Source organism: Nerophis lumbriciformis, linkage group LG27 (genome assembly GCF_033978685.3).
Source record: "Nerophis lumbriciformis linkage group LG27, RoL_Nlum_v2.1, whole genome shotgun sequence".
In the NCBI taxonomy this organism is placed as follows: domain Eukaryota; kingdom Metazoa; phylum Chordata; class Actinopteri; order Syngnathiformes; family Syngnathidae; genus Nerophis; species Nerophis lumbriciformis.
This window is the reverse complement of record NC_084574.2, coordinates 25,023,672-25,045,753: the sequence shown is the minus strand read 5'-3', so window position 1 is coordinate 25,045,753 and position 22,082 is coordinate 25,023,672. Positions and strand designations below refer to the sequence as shown.

General features: G+C 38.1%; 2 protein-coding genes across 9 annotated transcripts in view; one reads left to right on the top strand and one right to left on the bottom strand.

Moving 5' to 3' along the window:
* Positions 1 to 22,082, bottom strand: part of poll (polymerase (DNA directed), lambda) — a 36,241-nt gene that overhangs the window by 11,721 nt on the left and 2,438 nt on the right. For 4 of the 5 annotated variants that reach the window (XM_061988306.2, XM_061988305.2, XM_072916396.1 and 1 more), the window contains exons 3-4: positions 3,508 to 3,652; positions 802 to 1,099 (exon numbers count right to left, since the gene is read on the bottom strand). In XM_061988306.2, coding sequence (XP_061844290.1) covers positions 802 to 1,099; positions 3,508 to 3,622 — 413 coding nt within the window. In that variant the 5' untranslated portion in view covers positions 3,623 to 3,652. Of the gene's footprint in view, positions 1 to 801; positions 1,100 to 3,507; positions 3,653 to 6,592; positions 6,661 to 22,082 lie in introns of those variants that run through there. The other variant, XM_061988303.2, reaches the window with a different exon arrangement.
* dpcd (deleted in primary ciliary dyskinesia homolog (mouse)) lies at positions 6,678 to 19,640 on the top strand. 4 transcript variants are annotated; one of them, XM_061988308.1, is made up of 7 exons: positions 7,244 to 7,349; positions 10,218 to 10,298; positions 10,392 to 10,516; positions 13,561 to 13,694; positions 13,905 to 14,007; positions 17,656 to 17,796; positions 19,424 to 19,640. In XM_061988308.1, exons 1-6 carry the CDS (start codon positions 7,286 to 7,288, stop codon positions 17,758 to 17,760), a joined length of 612 nt encoding a protein of 203 aa, XP_061844292.1. In that variant the 5' UTR covers positions 7,244 to 7,285; the 3' UTR covers positions 17,761 to 17,796; positions 19,424 to 19,640. The 4 variants fall into 4 exon arrangements, with proteins under 4 accessions (XP_061844294.1, XP_061844292.1, XP_061844293.1 ...); XM_061988310.1 differs by lacking the exon at positions 7,244 to 7,349 and adding an exon at positions 6,678 to 6,720 and having other exon boundaries at positions 17,656 to 19,640; XM_061988309.1 differs by having other exon boundaries at positions 13,905 to 14,001; positions 17,656 to 19,640.

Here is a 22,082-nt window from a genome sequence, read left to right as displayed (position 1 = left end):
AAGTGCCAGAAACTCATCGACTCCATGCCACGCCGCATTAACGCAGTAATTGAGGCAAAAGGAGCTCCAACCAAGTATTGAGTATTGTACATGCTCATATTTTTCATTTTCATACTTTTCAGTTGGCCAACATTTCTAAAAATCCCTTTTTTGTATTAGCCTTAAGTAATATTCTAATTTTGTGACACACAGAATTTTGGATTTTCATTTGTTGCCACTTCAAATCATCAAAATTAAATGAAATAAACATTTGAATGCATCAGTCTGTGTGCAATGAATAAATATAATGTACAAGTTACACCTTTTGAATGCAATTACTGAAATAAATCAAGTTTTTCAAAATATTCTAATTTACTGGCTTTTACCTGTATATATACACACACACCGTTTTTTTCGGAGTATAAGTCGCACCTGCCGAAAATGCATAATAAAGAAGGAAAAAAACATATATAAGTCGCAATGGAACTATGAAAAAAAACTGCAACTTATAGTCCGAAAAATACGGTGCATATATTTATACATATACATATATATATATATATATATATATATATATATATATATATATATATATATATATATATATATATACATATACATAAAGATATATATCAACATATACAATCATAGACAGACAATAACACTTGACCTAATAAAAGGAGAGATGGCTGTTTGCAATATAGAGAATATTTGCAACTGTTATACTAGGTCTAAATCGGACTGTAGCCATATTAAGATACAATTGCGTTAATGCAGATAGTTATACCAAATCAGGAAAAAAAACTATTACTAGACATGTACCTTTTTGTTAAAATGATGCTGTAGCTTGTTTCTTCCAAGAGTTGCTTCTCACTAATACAGCCGCTTAGCCAACTGCATTTCACTAGATGGACGCCAGGGGGCATTGCATCCACCTTAAGGAGGCGCAGAGCTCGGTCTTGCTCCATGTTGTCATCAACAACAACATGAGTGACACCTGTACACAACGACCTCTCTGTCCGGCCTCCATTCTGTTGAATTTGATTTTGGAAGATTTCACATCTCGCATTTCCGATTCCAGCAGGCAGGATGTAGACTGAGGTGTTTCTAAATATATTTCCTAAAAAAGGGACGACAAAAGGGTCACAAACAAGACAGAGTGCTTTTAGATAAGGAAAGGCCTACTAGGGCAGCACCTACTATTCAGATGTGCTTTCGTTTAAGTTTCCAAACATGTCCAATAAAACCAGAACAAGTTGCTGGATTTCCCACTTTCTATCATTTTGTCAGTCTGAATACCATATAGTTACAAATTTGCTTGGTTGGCAACACTGACCCCTCATGCTACGTCTTATTGTCTGGTAGACTAGGTGGGTATTCCAGGTCGGGTGTTCAACAAACACTGAGTTTAAACCTAAAGTTGACAAAGTTGATTTACATTAAAATGGGAATTTAATCCTGTGTATGTTGACTCTGAATTAAGACCAAAAAAATAAGCCATGCTCAATGATTCACCATAGCAACTGGGGACAGAAAAGGCCGTCTTTCTTTACCCATCTGGAACTGAAAGTGTTAATGCGCAAGTTAGTATGAAAAGTAATACTGCAAAATAATTTTGGACGTCAATCATAATCACTCACATGAAGTTAAGAGGCCATGCCATGAAGCTAATTTGATTTTATTGTAACTTTTCTACATCACCAAAATTGATAATGTATGTTGCTGTATGTATACTTTTGACCCAGCAGGTTTGGTCACATTTTCAGTAGACCCATAATACATTAATAAAAGAATCAAACTTCATGAATGTTTTTTGTGACCAACAAGTATGTGCTCCAATCACTCTATCAAAAAACAATAAGAGTTGTAGAAATTATTGTAAACTCAAGACAGCCATGACATTATGTAATTCACAAGTGTATGTAAACTTTTGACCACGACTGTAATTACTGCAAGAGTTTATTGATGTAACGTTATATGTTCTTATTAGCCCGACCAAAAAAAAACAAAACTGGAAGAATGATATGGATTAAATATAATTTTAATTTAGGTGCAATCCCACCGGTAAAACAAATAAATAACGTACACAGAGGAGGCTAAACAATTATATTTCAAATGTGTTTTAATTATATGTGACACATAAAGTCAATGCAAATATCATTGAGAGGCTATATATTTTTTTTCCCGAAGCACTTTCTTTTACAACAATTTGTTTATCATAAATAGTACATTATGTACTAAAACCTAAGATATACTTATTAAAAAAGAATAATCCAAAGTGTCATTGGTTTGTTAGCAGATTATTTTGCTTACTGTAAATAATATAGCGCACATATTATTCATATTCACAATGATGAAATACCCAAAAAAACTACTTTTAATAAAAAAAAATACTACAAATTTAATTAAGACAGAATAAATATCTGAAATCAAGTTAAGGAATATACATTTCTTTTTGCTAACAGTATAGGATATATCACAGGTTTTAGTTACATTTACGTTACATTACATTACATTTCGTTAAATGTTTTTTTAATCCAAATAAATTCAATTAATATTAAATATCTAGAATAAAGGATTTTTAAAGTGACAAAAAATATATTTTTTTATAATGATACCTCAAAATCCTCTCCTGACATAAGTCTTCGGGAATTAATTGTGTTGAACATCTACTGGTTACAAAGGAACATACACATCATGTCTGACAGTTTGCTTAACGTTTATCAGGAGGGAGGACACATTAAAATACCTCAGGGTTTGTTCAAGAAAACCTTCCAGCGGGCACAGTAGGTTGATAGAGTAAGTTACCATGGTTACGGACTCAGAGTTGGACTTTCCTATTTTTTTGGAATGGAAAACCGTGTATTTCCCTTATCTCATAATCACATTTACTTAACCTCAATTCTGGAATACTCCCTTGTTCCCTAAGAAAATGTATAGGAAACACGGCCATTTCAAACTGTCCATCAATTAGTGGTAATTTACAAGTACAATACACATGCAAACAAATATACTACTACAAACTATACTTGTTTTCTCCGGCTTCCTCCCACATTCCAAAAATATGCATGTTAGGTTAATTGGAGACTGTAAATAGTCCATAGGTGTGAATACCAGTGTGATTGGTTGTTTGTCTGTATGTGAAGTGAATTATATTTATATAGCGCTTTTTCTCTAGTGACTCAAAGCGCTTTACATAATGAAACCCAATATCTAAGTTACATTTAAACCAGTGTGGGTGGCACTGGGAGCAGGTGGGTAAAGTGTCTTGCCCAAGGACACAACGGCAGTGACTAGGATGGCGGAAGCGGGGATCGAACCTGCAACCCTTAAGTTGCTGGCACGGCCACTCTACCAACCGAGCTATACCGCCCCTATATATATGTGCCCTGTGATTGGCTGGCGACCAGTCGAGGATGTATCCCACCTCTCGCCCCAAGTCAGCTGGGATAGGCTCCAGCTTACTTGTGACCCTAATGCGGATAAGCAGTATAGACAATGGATGGATGGATGAATAACTATACCAACCTGTCACATCAAATGTATCAGCTTTCTTCTTTAAAAGAGGAGAATCCTTTCCCTGAGAAATTCTGGCTCTTTTAACTTTGGGGAAAGCTTTCATAATCCCATGACAAGGTTCCATGGTCCAGGCTAAAAGGGGCAAGCCGAGAGCCTGCAAAGCGAATCTGAATTATTGAAACACACCAAAAAAAGTTCTCACATGCACACTAATATTTCATCAGACTTTTAAGACCATAATTACGGCACATGTTCACTCTGACATTGTGTCCACACGCTTCTGCAGTTGTTTTGATGACGGGAGATTTGGACCATTGCGCAAGGTCTCTCTACCGTCCTTTCGTTTTTTAATCATGTGTTGTAGGGGCATTCCAATATAACTTTTTCACTTCCGATACAATATGGATATTGGAGCCTTGAGTATTGGCCGATACTGATATTGATCCAATATGATATGAATCATACGAGGGTTGTACGGTATACTGGTATTAGTATTGTACCCGTGATACAAATGAATCATATTCGGTACTATACCGCCTCTGAAAAGAAAGTTTATAAACTCAGGAAATATGTCCCTGGACACATGAGAACTTTGAATATGACCAATGTATGATCCTGTAACGACTTGGTATCGGATTGATAACCAGATTTGTGGTATCATCCAAAACTAATGTAAAGCATCCAAACAGAAGAATAAGTGTTTATTACATTTTAACAGAAGTGTAGATAGAACATGTTAAAATAGAATGTAAGCAGATATTAACAGTAAATGAACAAGTAGATTAATAATTCATTTTCTACCACTTGTCCTTAATCATTTTGACTAAATAATAGAATGATAAATGACACAATATGTTACTACATACGTCAGCAGCTAAATTAGGAGCCTTTGTTTGTTTACTTACTACTAAAAGACAAGTTGTCTTGTATGTTCACTATTTTATTGAAGGACAGAATTGCAATAAAAAACATATGCTTAATGTACTGTAAGATTTTTTTTGTAAAATGAAAAAGCCAATAATGCATTTTTTTGTGGTCCCCTTTATTTACAAAAGTAGCGAAATAATTTTGGTACCGGTACCAAAATATTGGTATTGGGACAACACTAAATCATACATACTTATATAATTTTGTTGTGGGGGAATGTTAGAAAAGGCTTGATCAAGTGCAACGACTCAGAGAACAATGGTAGGTATGTAAAATACTAACCCATTTGATGCGGACACATTTGTTACTGGATACTTTCTGCCTTGGAGAATCTTGAATTTGTGAGTAGTATATAACCATAAGGATTTGATATGTGTTTATATTGACAAATGTGTTGTTTTAGACAGCAATATTGTTCAATTAAGGCAGTTCTTCTCAAATAGTGGGGCGGGGTACATGCTTTTCTTGTTGTTGTACTAGAATATGACGAAGCGTATGTAATGCTTAACTTCACTGTGACCATGGTGAGAGACGAGGAAAGACCGGTTTGTAGTTATATTTAATGTAAATCAGGATAAAATGTTATGCAGAGGTGTACTCTAGTAATATTCTAGAAAATGTATACTATTTATAGTCGGGGTGGAGAGTGGGGGATCCCAAACTATTTTCTCCTTCCTCAGAGGTGGGGGGTGTAACAGAAAATAAATGAGAAGCGCTGAATTAAAGACACTTACAACATATTTCTAGCTTTTACCGGAGATATCAGATGCAAGCCAACATAATCCAGTACTTGTTTTGTTGCTGACATCAGGCCGATAGCAAAATAGGATCGGGGCACCCCTAATGTGTTGGACAGTTCTTAACCAGGCTTTCTAAGTTTCAGCAATTTCCTTAAGAGGTTTTTTTTTTATTGCTTAATGCATGCAAACAATTTGAGCGTTCTGAAACAGACAAACCATCTTTTCCACGACAACAGTATGTCTTTTCACAAGGTTGTTTAACAAATGAAAACCTACTCTTTACATCAGTTTGGGTAAAAAGTGTCGTCTGCAGAAATATATTCACCCAATTCATGCAGTAATTATCCAATTTTATGCTTATTGGAATTAGGTGGACACATCACTTTTAGTATGCAAGGAGTTCATACTAGTAGAAGCATTTAAGTTCCATCTTAAAACTCATTTGTATACACTAGCCTTTAAATAGACCCCCCTTTTCGACCAGTTGATCTGCCGTCTCTTTTCTGCTCTGCCCCCCCTCTCCTGCATGGAGTGGTTATTAGGTGTCATTGTGGCTTGTGCAGCCCTTTAAGACACTCGTGAATTAGGGCTATATAAATAAACTTTGATTAATTTGTCCAGGGTGTACCCTGCCTTCCGCCCGATTGCAGCTGAGATAGGCTCCAGTACTCCCCGTATCCCTGAAAAGTATAAGCGGTAGAAAATGGATAGATGGATGGATGATTGATTGATTGAAAACCACCAGAGTTCACCAATTCAGCTGAAGCAAGTTTTCTGATCGATATTATTTGCAAATTACTCCTAAGTGCTACTGCAACCTTCTAAACAAACATAGAATGGACTGCAGTAATGGAAACTGAAAGGATGAGTAATCTAAGTAGGAATAGGAGATTCCCCTATCCATTTTGTAGAGAAATGTTTGCATCTGTTTTGTTCTTCAACCAAACCCATCCACAGCATGTCCAAATGTTTTCAAAATATTTTAGCAATAAGTATGGTTAAGATTCAAGGTGGATTAAGAGCATAGATAAACCCACATGATGAATTAACAGAAAAATAGGTGTTTCGACACTTTCGTCACCATACATATACTTCAGTGTACGCCCCGTCGCGTATATAATTTTTTTTTTATAATATAATATTTCATATAGTAAATTCTTAAAGCTTCGTCCTTAAAATGTAATATTGTAAAGATATTGATATTCAGTACAAACTGTAGTATTTGGACTATTTTAAAAGCTACTGCTGCAATCTGCGTTGTCTACCTCGCTGGTGTTGACGGTACACACAAACAGCTGTGCTTCCAGATAAAGCGGAATAATTTCACTATATTCATTCATTTTGACATACAAATGTAAACGTTTGCATTTGAAAAGCAAATATGTTAGCCACATTAATAGTTAGTTTGTCAGTACTTTGCTGCTTACCCCTTTTCAGACGGACCCATACAGATAAAAAACGGAAGTCAAAAAGTACTACCAGCAATCACTTCCGGGTCATTCTGTTGTTGTTTTTTGTTTAGTTAACGGTTTTTGTTTTACTTGGTAATGAATACGTAAGTACTATCTATGCAATGAAATGTAAACGTTAAATATATATACATGGTCTATCTATTTTCTATTGTCTTCTTGTCATGCAGTGTTCACTTGTGTATCAAACGTCAATTACCATTAATTGATTTACGTGGACCCCGGTTTAAACAAGTTGAAAAACGTATTCGGGTGTTACCATTTAGTGGTCAATTGTACGGAATATGTACTGTACTGTGCAATCTACTAATAAAAGTTGAAATCAATCAATCAAAAACATGGAAGACAAAAAAACTCATAACTTGGAAAAAAAAGGGACCGGAGAGGAGAATTTTCACATTAAATAATTTTGTATCTCTACTTTTTGGTGACCTAACAAAGTGACGTTGGTTGACGCTGTGACCCCCCCAAATATCCTTTTTTTTTTATTTTTTTTTAATTTTTTTTACAATCTATCTGTGCTATAAAAAATCGTTTAAGGGTAAATATATAACTTTCCTGTGTTTATTAAAAGGGAAGTCCTTATTTCCACTTCCGGATCGTTGTCATGTTTACTGTTTGATTCCGGAAGTCGTTTTGAACAACACACTCATGGCTTCGCAAAACTGGATCGATATTCTAGAATCGTCAAAGAAAACGGCTTTGATTCACGATGGTGAGTAACATTTGGTGAAAATGTGTTCTAGTAAAAAACTGCAATTGTGATTTAGCCATATTTGGTAACGATTGGTATTGTATTTAACTTTTAATTGCTCCCGCCGACTCACTGTTAGCAACCGGGGCTTGTTGGAAAAGGACGTATTATTGGCAAGATACTATACTGTTAGATAAACAACAACAACCACCAAAATAATTAAAATTATAGTTTTAACACAACACTTTACCTTTTGTTTACTTGTCAACGCTCACACGTTTGAACACGACAAGCATTTGGATGTTTTGGTCAATTTGTGTCTTGACTACGAAATCTTTTTTTTTGACACTGAATTTATGTAAAACATTTTATTGTATTTTTGTTTTGTTTTATAAAATAACATTTCAAGTTTCAAATTAGGCTGACAATTTCAGTGAAAAAAATGTGTTGCAAAATGCGTGTGTTTAAAAAGTGTTTTCAGTGTATAATAATTCAGAGATTAACAATTAATTATATAAGTTAAAGTTAAGTTAAAGTACCAATGATTGTCACACACACACACTAGGTGTGGCAAAATTATTCTCTGCATTTGACACATCACCCTTGATCCCCCCCTGGAAGGTGAGGGGAGCAGTGGGCAGCAGCAGTGGCCACACTCTGGAATCATTTTTGGTGATTTAACCCCCAATTCCAACCCTTGATGCTGAGTGCCAGGCAGGGAGGTAATGGTTCCCATTTTTATAGTCTTTAGTTTGACTCGGCCGGGGATTGAACTCACAACCTACCGATCTCAGGGCTCACACTCTAACCACCAGGCCACTGACAATTCAGTGCTTACAAATTCAGTGTATAAAAATTTAGTACTGAAAAATTGAGATGGGTTTGTTATTTTGTATTTGTTTTTATTTGTTTATTTGAAGGACAATGTGCAGTTACATTAAGAAGATGGCTAATTTCCATCTGGAGTCCTTTTATGGTGCATCTAACATCCGCAATGAAATTACACAGGATTGAAAATACACAACAAAATTGAAATTGCATAATGATAAACAATTTAAAATACAAGTACAATGCATAGAGGGTATGTGAGTTACACATCAGTGGGCGGTCAAGTTACAGTATTTTAGCAGCTTCATTTAAAGTGCAGAAGTGCAACAGTTGTTTATCAAAGTCCACATACAGTGCAGTAGCCATCAGATGATACCCATAAGGGTATCATTCAATAGCCATACACCCCATTGGTGCTGCATACATAAAAAATAAGTTTGCGATGTTACAAGATTGGAGTGGTACTCTGGCGGCCATCAGACTGCTCCCGCCAGGGTATCATCTGATAGTCAACGACCTGCCTGGTATTGCTAATGTGAGCAGGACTGGTGGTCTAAAAGCCATTCTTTGACTGCTTGTGAGAAGCTGTGAAAACTTGAGTTGTTCTTTAGATTGTCTGGGAGACCATTTCATTCTTTGATGGCTTGGTTGAAGTCGCCCCTACTCAAAGTTGCCCCTACACAAAGTTGCACCCACTCAAAGTTGCACCCGCAGGTGTGATGACAATGGAAGTGAACTGTGTCCTAAAGACATACATTAGCGCTGACAACGCCAGAGTGGACACGGGACTTGTAACTTCATCCAAGATGGCTTATTTATCCAATCTTGGCCTAAACAAGGTTAATAAACAGCTTACGGTTGTTATTTTGTTGGTTATATGGAACCAACTTATTTTTAGCAGTTTTTTTTATTTCTGATTTCCCGAGCAGCATGGCGACACAGTAGTTCGCGCTTGTGCTTCACAGCGAGGAGGTCCTGGGTTCGATTTCCAGGCTTGGGGTCTTTCTGTGTGGCATTTGCATTATCTCCTCCGTGACTGCGTGGGTTATCTCCGGGTACTCTGGCTTCCTCACACCTCAAGAGACATGCACATGGAGATAGGCTGATGGGCAACATTAAAATTGGCCCTAGTGTGTGAATGTCTTCTATTTGTGTTGGCCCTGCGATGAGGTGGTGACTTGTCTAGGCTGTACCCTGCCTTCTGCCCAAGTACAGTTGGGATGAGAAGGGTATAGCTGTGGTTGCGCTCACAAGGGTAACAATAATGGAAGTGAACCGTGTTTTGACACTCGATTACACAGTATCAATCCAATCCAATCCACTTTATTTATATAGCACATTTAAACAACAAAATGTTTCCAAAGTGCTGCACAACAATATTAAACACAATTAAAAACAATATAAAATAAATATGATTAAAAACAATTTCAAAGGGTAAAACCAATTAAAACAGTAAATAGAAATCAAAATTTTAAAAACACAGAGGACAACAGAGGACCACACAACTCACGTGTTAAAAGCCAGAGAATAAAAGTGGGTCTTAAGACGAGACTTAAAACACTCCACTGTGGGAGCAGTTCGAATATGGAGGGGCAGAGTGTTCCAGAGCTTAGGGCCGACCACAGAGAAGGCCCTGTCTCCCCTGGTTTTAAGTCTCGTCTTGGACACCACGAGCTGGAGCTGGCTCTCAGACCTCAGAGCGCGCGCAGGATTGTAAGTTTGGATGAGGTCCGAGATATACTGAGGTGCCAGTCCATGTAAAGCTTTAAAAACAAACAGCAAGGTTTTAAAATCAATTCTAAAATGAACAGGGAGCCAGTGCAAACTCTCAAGGATTGGGGTTATATGCTGGCGTCTCCTGGCCCCTGTTAAAAGTCGTGCTGCCGCATTCTGGACTAACTGCAACCGGGAGAGAGCTTTTTGGCTAATGCCAGCATAAAGTGTATATACTGTATGATAATATAGAGTATTTGTGAACAAATAATACATTCATTGTCATGTAAATATATTAATGATCAAGTACTATAATACATTTTCATATTTTTCTATTCCAAATTCAAGGCAAACGGAAGATCCACTACCTCTTTACTGATGGAAAAGAAATGGCAGAAGAGTATGACTTGAGAACAGATGAACTGATTGGTAAGCAGTGAGTAACACATGTCATCCAAAAGCCATTCATTTTGCATAAGAGAGTATGTATCGGTATTTAATGGAAGTTTTGCTGCTTTACAGTACGAAAGTGGCGTCACAAAAGTACTCTTGGAGCACATGGCCAATGGCAGCAAGAAGTTGGAGAAACATTTGTTAGTCCTGTCACCAGTTTGGATGCTGAGTTGATAAAAGAGAATTGTTCCAATGTAGGTTTTCTTTTGAATATACACCATATTGCCAAAAGTATTTGGCCACCTGCCTTGACTCACATATGAACTAGAAGTTCCATCCCATTCCTAACCCATAGGGTTCAATATTGTGTCGGTCCAACTTTTGCAACTATTACAGCTTCAACTCTTCTGGGAAGGCTGTCCACAAGGTTGTGTGTTTTTTCACAAATTTTCGACCATTCTTCCATAAGCGCATTGGTGAGGTCCCACACTGATGTTGGTCGATAAGGCCTGGCTCGCAGTGTCCGTTCTAATTCATCCCAAAGGTGTTCTATTGGGTTCAGGTCAGGACTCTGTGCAGGCCAGTCAAGTTCATCCACACATGGAATTGTCCAAAATGTTTTGGTATCCTGGAGCATTCAAAGTTATTTTCACTGGAACTAAAGGGCCAAGCCCAACTCCTGAAAAACAACCCCACACATTCCTCCTCCACCAAATTTCACATGCGGCACAATGCAGTCCGAAATGTACCGTTCTCTTGGCCACTTCCAAACCCAGACTCGTCCATCAGATTTCCAGATGAAAAAGCGTAATTCATCAGTCCAGATAACGCATCACCACTACTCTAGAGTCTAGTGGCGACGTGCTTTACACCAGTGGTCCCCAACCACCGGTCCGGGGACCGGTACCGGTCCGTGAGAAACATTAAATAATTTATAAAGGACTGTATTTTCTCCGACTTAACTTTCGCCTGTCCCACTAGACACACCAATAAGCTTGTTAATAGATGTACAATAAAATCCTCATGGGAATTTTCCATTTGTTATATTTTTTATAACTTTGTGACAATGACATTAATGAACATACAAGATATACATGTGACAGATTGTAGCCAAAGGCTGATTTCCATCTGCATCTCATTGCAAAGAAACAAGTCCAGGGCTCCCACTAATTCAGCGTTATAGTAAGTTGTATTTTTCATTCACTTATTTTTACTGTATTTATCTGGCACAAGTGGAAAGCCGGTCCCTGAAAACAATGCCTACATTAAACCGGTCCGTGGTGCAAAAAAGGTTGGGGACCACTGCATCCGACGCTTTGCATTGGACTTGGTGATGTATGGCTTACATGCAGCTGCTCGGCCATGGAAACCCATTCCATGAAGCTCTCTGCGTACTGTGCGTGGGCTAATTGGAAGGTCACATGAAGTTTAGAGCTCTGTAGCAACTGACTGTGCAGAAAGTCGGCGACCTCTTTGCACTATGCGCTTCAGCATTTGCTGACCCCTCTCTGTCAGTTTACGTGGCCTACCACTTGGTGGCTGAGTTGCTGTTGTTCCCAAACTCTTCCAGTTTCTTATAATAAAGCCGACAGTTGACTTTGGAATATTTAGGAGTGAGGAAATTTCACGACTGAATTTGTTGCACAGGTGGCATCCTATGACAGTTCCACGCTGGAAATCACTAAGCTCCTGAAAGCGGCCCATTCTTTCACAAATGTTTGTAGAAACAGTCTCCGTGCCTAAGTGCTTGATTTTATACACCTGTGGCCGGGCCAAGTGATTAGGACACCTGATTCTGATCATTTGGATGGGTGGCCAAATACTTTTGGCAATATAGTGTAGATATGCCTAATAGTTGTGTACATACCGGTATATGTTTAAACACACACAAGCACATACCAGTGACGTGCGGTGAGGTTCATGGCTGGTCTTACCTTTATTTGTATGACATTTTCCAAACACAGTTGGACTCATACAGAGTATTAAAGACACACTAGCCTTCCCCAGGAAAATCTTTGTTACATTGTCCTTGTTGTATTTTAGTTCCGCTTTTCCTTTTTGTAGAAAGATGACAGCGACAAGCCTTCTTCAGGGTGAGCTGTTTGCCACGCCGTATCTAATTTCTCTGAAGGTCATTGTCCGAATTGCAAGAATAATGATGTCATACTTATAATAAAAACATTACACAGGCTGTATAAAGTCATGGTGTATTACAGATGTTTATGCAAATATTATATTGGCAACATACTGACAAACAGAAACAGGCACAATTTCTCTTGGCTCTCAGATTTCTGCCCTTTATTTCAACAGGAAATGTGCCAATTCAATGATAAAGAAAATGTTAAAATGGTTGGAATTAATCTGAAAATACATTAATAGCACACTTCAATGGACAGATTAGTATTTATTTTGTTATTGTTTTTCTTTTCCGAGACAGCCTCCCCTGACCGCACATTACTGACATGTACTGTACATGTGGGAAAAAATCGATTTGAATTCGAATTGCGATTCTCACGTTGTGCGATTCAGAATCGATTCTCATTTGTAAAAAATCGATTTTTTAAATGTATTTATTTATTTTTTATTTTTTTATTTATTTAAATTTTTTTAATTAACCCAACAAAACAATACACAGCAATACCATAACAATGCAATCCAATTCCAGCAACACTCAGAACTGCAATAAACAGAGCAATTGAGAGGAGACACAAACACGACACAGAACAAACTAAAAGTAGTGAAACAAAAATGAATATTATCTACAACAGTATCAATATTAGTTACAATTTCGACATAGCAGTGATTAAAAATCCCTCATTGACATAAAAAAAAAAAAGAACAATAGTGTCACAGTGCACACTTGCATCGCATCTCATAAGCTTGACAACACACTGTGTCCAATATTTTCACAAAGATAGAATAAGTCATATTTTTGGTTCATTTAATGGTTAAAACAAATTTACATTATTGCAATCAGTTGATAAAACATTGTCCTTTACAATTATAAAAGCTTTTTACAAAGATCTACTACTCTGCTTGCATGTCAGCAGACTGGGGTCCTGCTGAAGTCCTATGTATTGAATGAATAGAGAAGTGTTTTGAATCGGGAAAAAATCGTTTTTGAATTGAGAATCGTGTTGAATTGAAAAAAAAAATCCATTTTGAATCGAATCATGACCCCAAGAATCGATATTGAATCGAATCGTGGGACACCCAAAGATTCACAGCCCTAATATATACTGTATAAACAGTAACATGTGTATTTATGTACTGATTCTAATCCCTTTTGTTTCCACAGCCAGTGTTAATGCGGAAAGATACAAAGACCAGTTTTCAGTGGAGAATCCGGAACCTTCCTTATCCCAAAGAAGTCTTTCATGTTTCAGTGCAGCCATTAGAGAGATGTATTGTCATAAAAACATCAAACAAGAAGTAAATAATTCACTAAATTACTATAAGTGTGTGTGTGTGTGTGTGTGTGTGTATATATATATATATATTTATATATATATATATTTGCACCACTTCAAATAAATAAATAAAAACAAGCAGCACGCAAGCTTGTAGTCACGTTGCTTTTCCTGTCGATGGCGCTGTTATCTGCACATTTGTACTTAAACCGTTCATATTTTACTTTTCCAGGTATTACAAGAAGTTCAATATTCCTGACCTGGATCGGAGTCAACTTCCATTGGACAGCTCTGCCTTAAGCTTCACTCATGCCAACAACACTTTAATAGTGAGCGTAAGTTTACACCACGTGCCTTTGAGCAGCACTTTCTTTACTGTACTTCTGTCTTTAAAAGGGAGAGGTAGTTTGTAATGACTATCTCTCTGTTTGGCATCTTTGCTTCACTTTGGTCAAGAAGAGGAAGTCCTCCTGTGATGCTTAATGAGTGTCTGCAGTGTGATGTGTAAAGTTAGATCCCAGTGCTTTAATCATGTCTACCAAATTGGCCTCTTTATCTTGTTTTTTTATGCAAAAAGTTGACTTAATTCTAGCAGATTAGTTTCCAACAGGTGTGACTTGCTGCACTATGATTCTATGTTTGGTTCCTGTGGCTTCAACGTTTACCTGACTGATAAGGGAAAGGGTTCTCAAACTGGGATCTGGGTTTTGCTGATTTTTTTTTTCCCCCACAATAAATTCATTTACAGCGTATCATTTAAAAGAGCTTTGATATGAATAGGAACTACTTGGTACCTGTAGGGTCTTAAAAAAGTAAAAAAAATCTAATCATTCGAATATATGGCCTTAAAATGCTTCAGAGTCTATAAAAAATCCATAAAATGTCTTAAATACGATGATAAAATGTGTAAAAAATATATTTTTACTTTATTTTATTTTTGCTTGTCAAATTATGCCAGAACACCACAAACAACCACCTGCACAGCTATACAGGGATTGACTGAAGAAAAATGTCAGTTGGCGTTTGCCAATATTTATTTCAGAGTTTTAAACAAATCTTAATTTACAATAGGGAGACTTCTCATATTTTAAGCAGGGTTAATAATTTTGTTTTCCAATGTACAAGAGCAGTGAATTAATTCTTATACGGTACTTACAATTAGTTTCTGGGCATCCAATTTTCCTTCATGTTTTGGTGCTTTTTTGTCAATATGGATGTGAAATGCTTAAATTGTATTTATTACGGCATTATAAAATGACGTACTGAAACCTAATAAAAATACCAATAAAGCAAACACTAGCATTAGGGTGAGTAAAATCAGACAAAACTGAAATTAGTGTGACGCATCAGGTAAAATGCTCACTTCCGTCTGCTGTTTTACTGCTATATTTAGCACTCTGGAATGTCCGCGCAAACAAATGGCTGTAAGAAAGGAGGCGATTGCGCTGCAAAGACAGACGATTGAGAGAGATTATGCCGCCTTTGTGCGCGTCAACATATTTGGACTCTCAGAAACAAATAATATTGTACTTATTGTCTACCAGCAATGCCATTTTATAATGTCACAGTTGCTGGATGAGTTAAGGGGCTGATTAAAATAAATTCAATTGATTTGTTTTGATGTTTGTTTTTTCAAATATATGATTATAATATATCTCCAATTTGAGAAAAAAACAATTGCATTATGCATTTTCTTGCACCTGGCTCATTCCAAATGCAAAAAAAAAATGTATTGCAATATGAATTTTCTTGCAACTAGATCGTTCCAAATGCAAGAAAATGATTTTAATAGTTTTCTTGCATCAAAGTGCACCTTCAGGATGCTAAAAGTAGATTCTGTTGTCTAGATCGCACTTCTATATAGCCCCAAAAAGTTGATACACATTAGATCTATGTGATATGTCAACAAGGGACGGCACAGGTTGGACTTTATGATGCCATATACAGTACAGGCCAAAAGTTTGGACTCACCTTCTCATTCAATGCGTTTTCTTTATTTTCATGACTATTAACATTGTAGATTGTCACCGAAGGCATCAAAACTATGAATAAACAAATGTGGAGTTATGTATTTAACAAAAAAAGGTGAAATAACTGAAAACATGTTTTATATTCTAGTTTTTTTCAAAATAGCCAGTCGTTGCTCTGATCACTTTTTCGCACACTCTTGGCATTCTCTCGATGACCTTCAAGAGGTAGTCACCTGAAATGGTTTTCACTTCACAGGTGTCATAGTTTTGATGCCTTCAGTGACAATCTACAATGTAAATAGTCATAAAAATAAAGAATATGCATTGAAATGAGAAGGTGTGTCCAAACTTTTGGCCTGTGGAGGGAATTGAGTGTCTCCATGGTGACAGATGATATACATGCAAAATCCTCAATAAATAGGGTGGTATGCACCTCTTTTGCACTCTTGGTAAATCACATACAACATGCCCACTAATAGTACACATGCGGAATTTTATTTTGTGCACTTGCTATTTTGGCATAGTTACTGAATGTTAGATCAGGCTTTTAATGTAGATTTTGTCTTGTCCCTCAATTGAAATGTGTACCCCTGCTGTTAATCTCTTTGCGACTGGACCGAATTAAAGGCTTTTTACCAAAGATCCAATTATGAATACATGTATCGTTATACCGCGTTATTATATAATTATTTGTATGTACTTAAGTTTTGTTAAGTCATCACTGTTCAATGGAGGACCAAAAAGTAGAATTCAACTTAATTCCTATTGTTTACTATGGATTAGGGTTGTACGGTATACCGGTATTAGTATAGTACCGTGATACTAATGAATCATATTTGGTACTATACTGCCTCTGAAAAATACCGGTCCACCACCACGTCGCTCCCCCGTCGTCATCACGTCGTGTCATTGCTGGTTTACGAGCAGACGAGCATGTTCGGCAGCGCACAATCACGGAGTACTTACAATCAGACACAGTGTGTAGACAGAAAAGGGAAAACGGACGCATTTTGGCTTAAAAACTAACGATAAAGGTGAAGTTATAACACTAAACACCCTCATGAAGAGGTGCTTTAAGACATGGCTAGCTAGCTAGCGGCTAAAGTCCATTCGCAGTCGGCAGTGTTGTAGCTACTTCTAAATCACTAATCCTCGCCTCCATGGCGACAAATAAAGTAAGTTTCTTACAAGTATCATCCCTGCAGGACGAGGAATAGCTAAACATGCTTCACTACACACCGTAGCTCACCGGCATCAAAATGTAAACACACCATTGATGGATCTACACCCAACACACTGTAATGATACCAAGTACAGGCACGTATCTAGTTGATACTACAATGATTACGTCGATATTTTTTGGCCTCACAACATCTTTCGTTTAAAAAAAATGTATATTATGTTTATAAAGTCAGAAAATATGTCCCTGGACACATGAGGACTTTGAATATGACCAATGTATGATCCTGTAACGACTTGGTATCGGATTGATACCCAAATCTGTGGTATCATCCAAAACTAATGTAAAGTATCAAACAACAGAAGAATAAGTGATTATTACATTTTAACAGAAGTGTAGATAGAACATGTTAAAAGAGAAAGTAAGCAGATATTAACAATAAATGAACAAGTAGATTAATAATTCATTTTCTACCACTTGTCCTTAATAATGTTGACAAAATAATAGAATGATAAATGACACAATATGTTACTCCATATGTCAGCAGACTAAATTAGGAGCCTTTGTTTGCTTACTTACTAATAAAAGACAAGTTGTCTTGTATGTTCACTATTTTATTTAAGGACAAACTTGCAATAAGAAACATATGTTTAATGTACCCTAAGATTTTTTGTTAAAATAAAGCCAATAATGCAATTTGTTGTGGTTCCCTTTATTTAAAAAAGTACCGATAAGTATCAAAATAATTTTGGTATAGGTACCTAAATATGGGTATTGGGACAACACTACTTTGGACGAGATTTAAGTTTTTCTCATTTGTTCCTCTTGTTCAGTACAAGAAATCCAATGAGATTTTAACCCTGGAGCAGAACCTGATGAAGGAGCTGAAGAAGCTGAAGGGATCCAGCGACGAGAACGTTGACTGCAAAACTCAGTGAATTGTGACTGAGAAGAAAAAGAATCTGCTCCGACGGGTGAATGTTCATCAAAGCCCTTTTAGGTCCTCTTTTTAGGAAATTCTCCAGACCTTTTGTTTGAATAAAATACTTTTTGACATTTTTTGTAGAAAGGTGATTTAGTCACAAAAAATATGATTTAAAAAAAAAAGTGCCATAGTATATCTGATTCGACCTCATGTTACATGCTTTCCCCGCGCTGGCTCCTTACTGTGTTTCTTACCCGCTCTCCTTTCATTGATGGCCTTGTAAAGTACTCAAAACACACAAAGCCCCATCCCTGTTCGTTCCAGGGTCACTGTTACGAGCACGTCCCATTTGTGTTAACTGAATACCTTAGTGTTCCTTGCGTGTCGTGGCCCACCCTGAGAGCCATTAGTGGAACTTTGGTGATCAAACTGTTCCCATTTTGCCCCTGAGGTTTCGTAAGGCCTGGCTTGTGGTCAACATCACTGATGCAAATTTGGATTAAGACAATATGAGACTTTGTTCCAAATTGGTGTAATTCTATTGTTCACGTGGTACAGCAATTTGTGTCTGTGATGTTTTTACAAGCATCTGATGAGGACTAATGTACTTAAAAAAAAATTTAATTTTGTGGAAAACCCACATAGTTTTAGGTTATGTAACTACCCTATTTGTGTATTATGTAAAATAATTTTCCAAAAATGACAGCAAAACACATACTCCAGCAAATGTGCTACATGCATTGTATTGTTTTGTGGTAGGACTTGCGTTTGTTTGGTTCAAACCATCCATCCATCCATCCATTTTCTACTGCTTGTCCCTTTTGGGGTCGCTGGAGCCTATCTCAGCTGCATTCGGGCGGTAGGCCACCTTGGTTCAAACCAAATTAATGTTTATTTAGAATAAAGTATTACATACATTCGACCTATTTGTTAAGAGTCGTGGGTCAACTACAGCCTACCCCACCCAACTTTGTGCCAGCAGTGGAGTGCATTCTCTCCTGGTCACCTGTCAATCACACAACCATTCACGCCTATGGACAATTTAAAGCAGGGGTGTCCAAAGTGCAGCCCAAGGGCCGTTTGTGGCTTGCGTGCACATTCTAAAAGTACGTGTAAAATCTGGAACTAGAATTAGACTTCCTTTTATTGTCATTCAAATTTGAACTTTACAGTACAGATAAGAACGACATTTCGTTGCATTAGCTCGTTGTAGTGCAGGATAAAAGAGCAATAAGGTACAGATATAAATAGATTACTATACAGATAAATATGTTGCAGTTTTCCATATGCATCCACGTTTATGGATGTATGTTATATTGTCTTTATATTCCAGCGAGTTAATCTGTTTTTGGGGGGCGGAATTGAGGGGATTACTATTATGCGTTGAAGATTCTGATGGCCTGAGGGAAGAAGCTGTTACAGAACCTGGAGGTTCTGCTACAGAAAACAGGTGTAATGTAAAAAGAACACGTTAAAATGTTGACACTATATTTACATTTACGCTATTAACACAAATCACACATGCATTCCCCATAAAAAAAAATCTACATGTATTTGTTTTGAAACTGTAAAATGTCAATCTCACATGCCGGTTATTAGTATTAAGTTTTACTTCCTGTCCAGTGCTCTTAATTTTGTTTCCAAATCCTGTTTTTCTCTCTTTGCCACCACTTTAGTCTGAGGGCTGGGTCCCTCACCTGTCCCTGGTTGCCGATCTGGCTGCTTCCTATGTCAGCCTTGTCTTCTGAACTGTGCTGGATCATATTGTGTTGCCTTGTACCACAACGTGCTGCATAGCTTTCCTTATGCTCCCTGTGCCTTGTTGATTTTTGTGCACGTTTCTGCTGCCTTATTTTTGTTTTCCCCTAATAAAATGTTTGTACTTGCACTTCATCTGCTGTCTCTACATCCTGGGGTCCAGACTAACAACACAAATATCACTTGACCCGAACCTAAATTCAGATGCATGTTCTGGAGGATTGTGAATAGGCTACACGGTTATGGCTATGGAGATGGATACTTTTCACATTTGAATTGATACGGCAGCCTGCCAATTCCCGTTACATGGGAATCGATATCGGAAACGGAGAATAGTTACCTATCTCATTGTTTTCTTTGATGTTTAAGAGAGAGCTGATTATGAAAATTCTGCTGTACAGTTAGTTTTCTTACACTTCTGAGTCTCAGGTGCAAGTATTATACAGTATTATTTTAAGTGTTATATACTTTGCATGCAGTTACAATTTCAAGACATTAGATGGCGGTAGTGTATAGGCTGCAATGTGTGGCCTAGTCAGGGAGTAGTCTTTGCCATTAAGTTGAATCTAGTCTTTTGTTGCACTCTACAAAGTGTTTATGTTGAAGCATTGTACTTATAACACACCAGCTGTTTGATTTTAACATGCCTCTTAGTTGTTTTCATAAAATCTCTAGTGTTAATCAGTAGCATGTCTATGGCAAATCCAATGTAAATTATCATCGAACTACTGCATTTTGTAAAGTGGAGCCTTACTGTACATTAAAGTGTTTTTTTATCATGCTTACTTGCTTTGTTGGTATTGCAAATTGCAATATTAACTAAAGACAGTTTGGCTGAGTGTGCTCTGAGGACTTATTTTGCCCTCCCGGTAACAGTTAGAGATGTTACCTCAGTAGAAGCATTTAAGTACCATCTTAAAACTCATTTGTACAGGTATACTCTAGCCTTTAAATAGACCCCCCTTTTAGACCAGTTGATCTGCCGTCTCTTTTGTGCTCTGCCCCTCTCTCCACGAAGGAGGGGGGGTGTGGGGGGCGCACAGATTCGGTCACCACAGATGACGCGTTAGCTGTCAAAAGTTGGGACACAGGGTGGACCACTCATCTGTGCATCAGTTGGTGACGTCTCTGCGCTGCTGACCTGTCTCCACTCAAGATGATCTCCTGCTGGCCCCACTATGGACTGGACTCTCACTATTATGGTAGATCCACTATGGACTGGACTCTCACTATTATGTTAGATCCACTATGGACTGGACTCTCACTATTATGTTACATCCACTATGGACTGGACTCTCACTATTATGTTAGATCCACCATGGACTGGACTCTCACAATATTATGCTAGATCCACTCGACGTCCAGTGCACTGGAAAAACAGGAATAAGTAGCTCTCTGATTAGTGTCCAGGAGCAGGTGAGCATCCCGAACACTAATCAGAGGCTGGTGAAACTAATCAGCACCCATGGAAACCAAAACGCAAACCCAAGGATGATGAAAACAGAACTGAGGTAGTCAAACAGAACAAAACATGATCCGTGCAACGGATCATAACATTCTGACTTGTAGCAATACTGCAACCATCCCTCTCTACACTCTAAAAAATTATATGAAAGTTCAATTTACAAAAAAAATGAACAATTTGCATGGATCTTTTTAAGTTAGTTCAACTTAGCCATTATTCAGTAAATGCCCCAAAACATCTTGTGTTAGGCAGACCCAATTACTTTAATACAAGGAACTTGATTTTCCCTGTCATCTACGTGATTAATTAAGTTAAACTATCCATCCATCCATCTTCTTCCGCTTATCCGAGGTCGGGTCGCGGGGGCAGCAGCCTAAGCAGGGAAGCCCAGACTTAGGGTTAGGGTTAAGGGTTAGGGTTAACCCTAACCCTAACCCGGGGGATCCCGAGGCGTTCCCAGGCCAGCCGGGAGACATAGTCTTCCCAACGTGTCCTGGGTCTTCCCCGTGGCCTCCTACCGGTCGGACGTGCCCGAAACACCTCCCTAGGGAGGCGTTCGGGTGGCATCCTGACCAGATGCCCAAACCACCTCATCTGGCTCCTCTCGATGTGGAGGAGCAGCGGCTTTATTTTGAGCTCCCCCCGGATGACAGAGCTTCTCACCCTATCTCTAAGGGAGAGCCCCGCCACCCGGCGGAGGAAACTCATTTCGGCCGCTTGTACCCGTGATCTTGTCCTTTCGGTCATGACCCAAAGCTCATGACCATAGGTGAGGATGGGAACGCAGATCGACCGGTAAATCGAGAGCTTTGCCTTCCGGCTCAGCTCCTTCTTCACCACAACGGATCGATACAGCGTCCGCATTACTGAAGACGCTGCACCGATCCGCCTGTCGATCTCACGATCCACTCTTCCCTCACTCGTGAACAAGACTCCGAGGTACTTGAACTCCTCCACTTGGGGCAAGATCTCCTCCCCAACCCGGAGATGGCACTCCACCCTTTTCCGGGCGAGAACCATGGACTCGGACTTGGAGGTGCTGATTCCCATCCCAGTCACTTCACACTCGGCTGCGAACCGATCCAGTGAGAGCTGAAGATCTTGGCCAGATG

What these genes read in the sequence shown, in the direction of transcription:
- dpcd (XM_061988308.1), top strand. Translation starts at nt 7,286, where the DNA reads ATGGCTTCGCAAAACTGGATCGATATTCTAGAATCGTCAAAGAAAACG. An exon ending in GAGAACAGATGAACTGATTG is followed by an intron (nt 10,299 to 10,391) that starts GTAAGCAGTGAG and finishes GCTGCTTTACAG; the next exon opens with TACGAAAGTGGCGTCACAAA. An exon ending in ACAACACTTTAATAGTGAGC is followed by an intron (nt 14,008 to 17,655) that starts GTAAGTTTACAC and finishes CCTCTTGTTCAG; the next exon opens with TACAAGAAATCCAATGAGAT.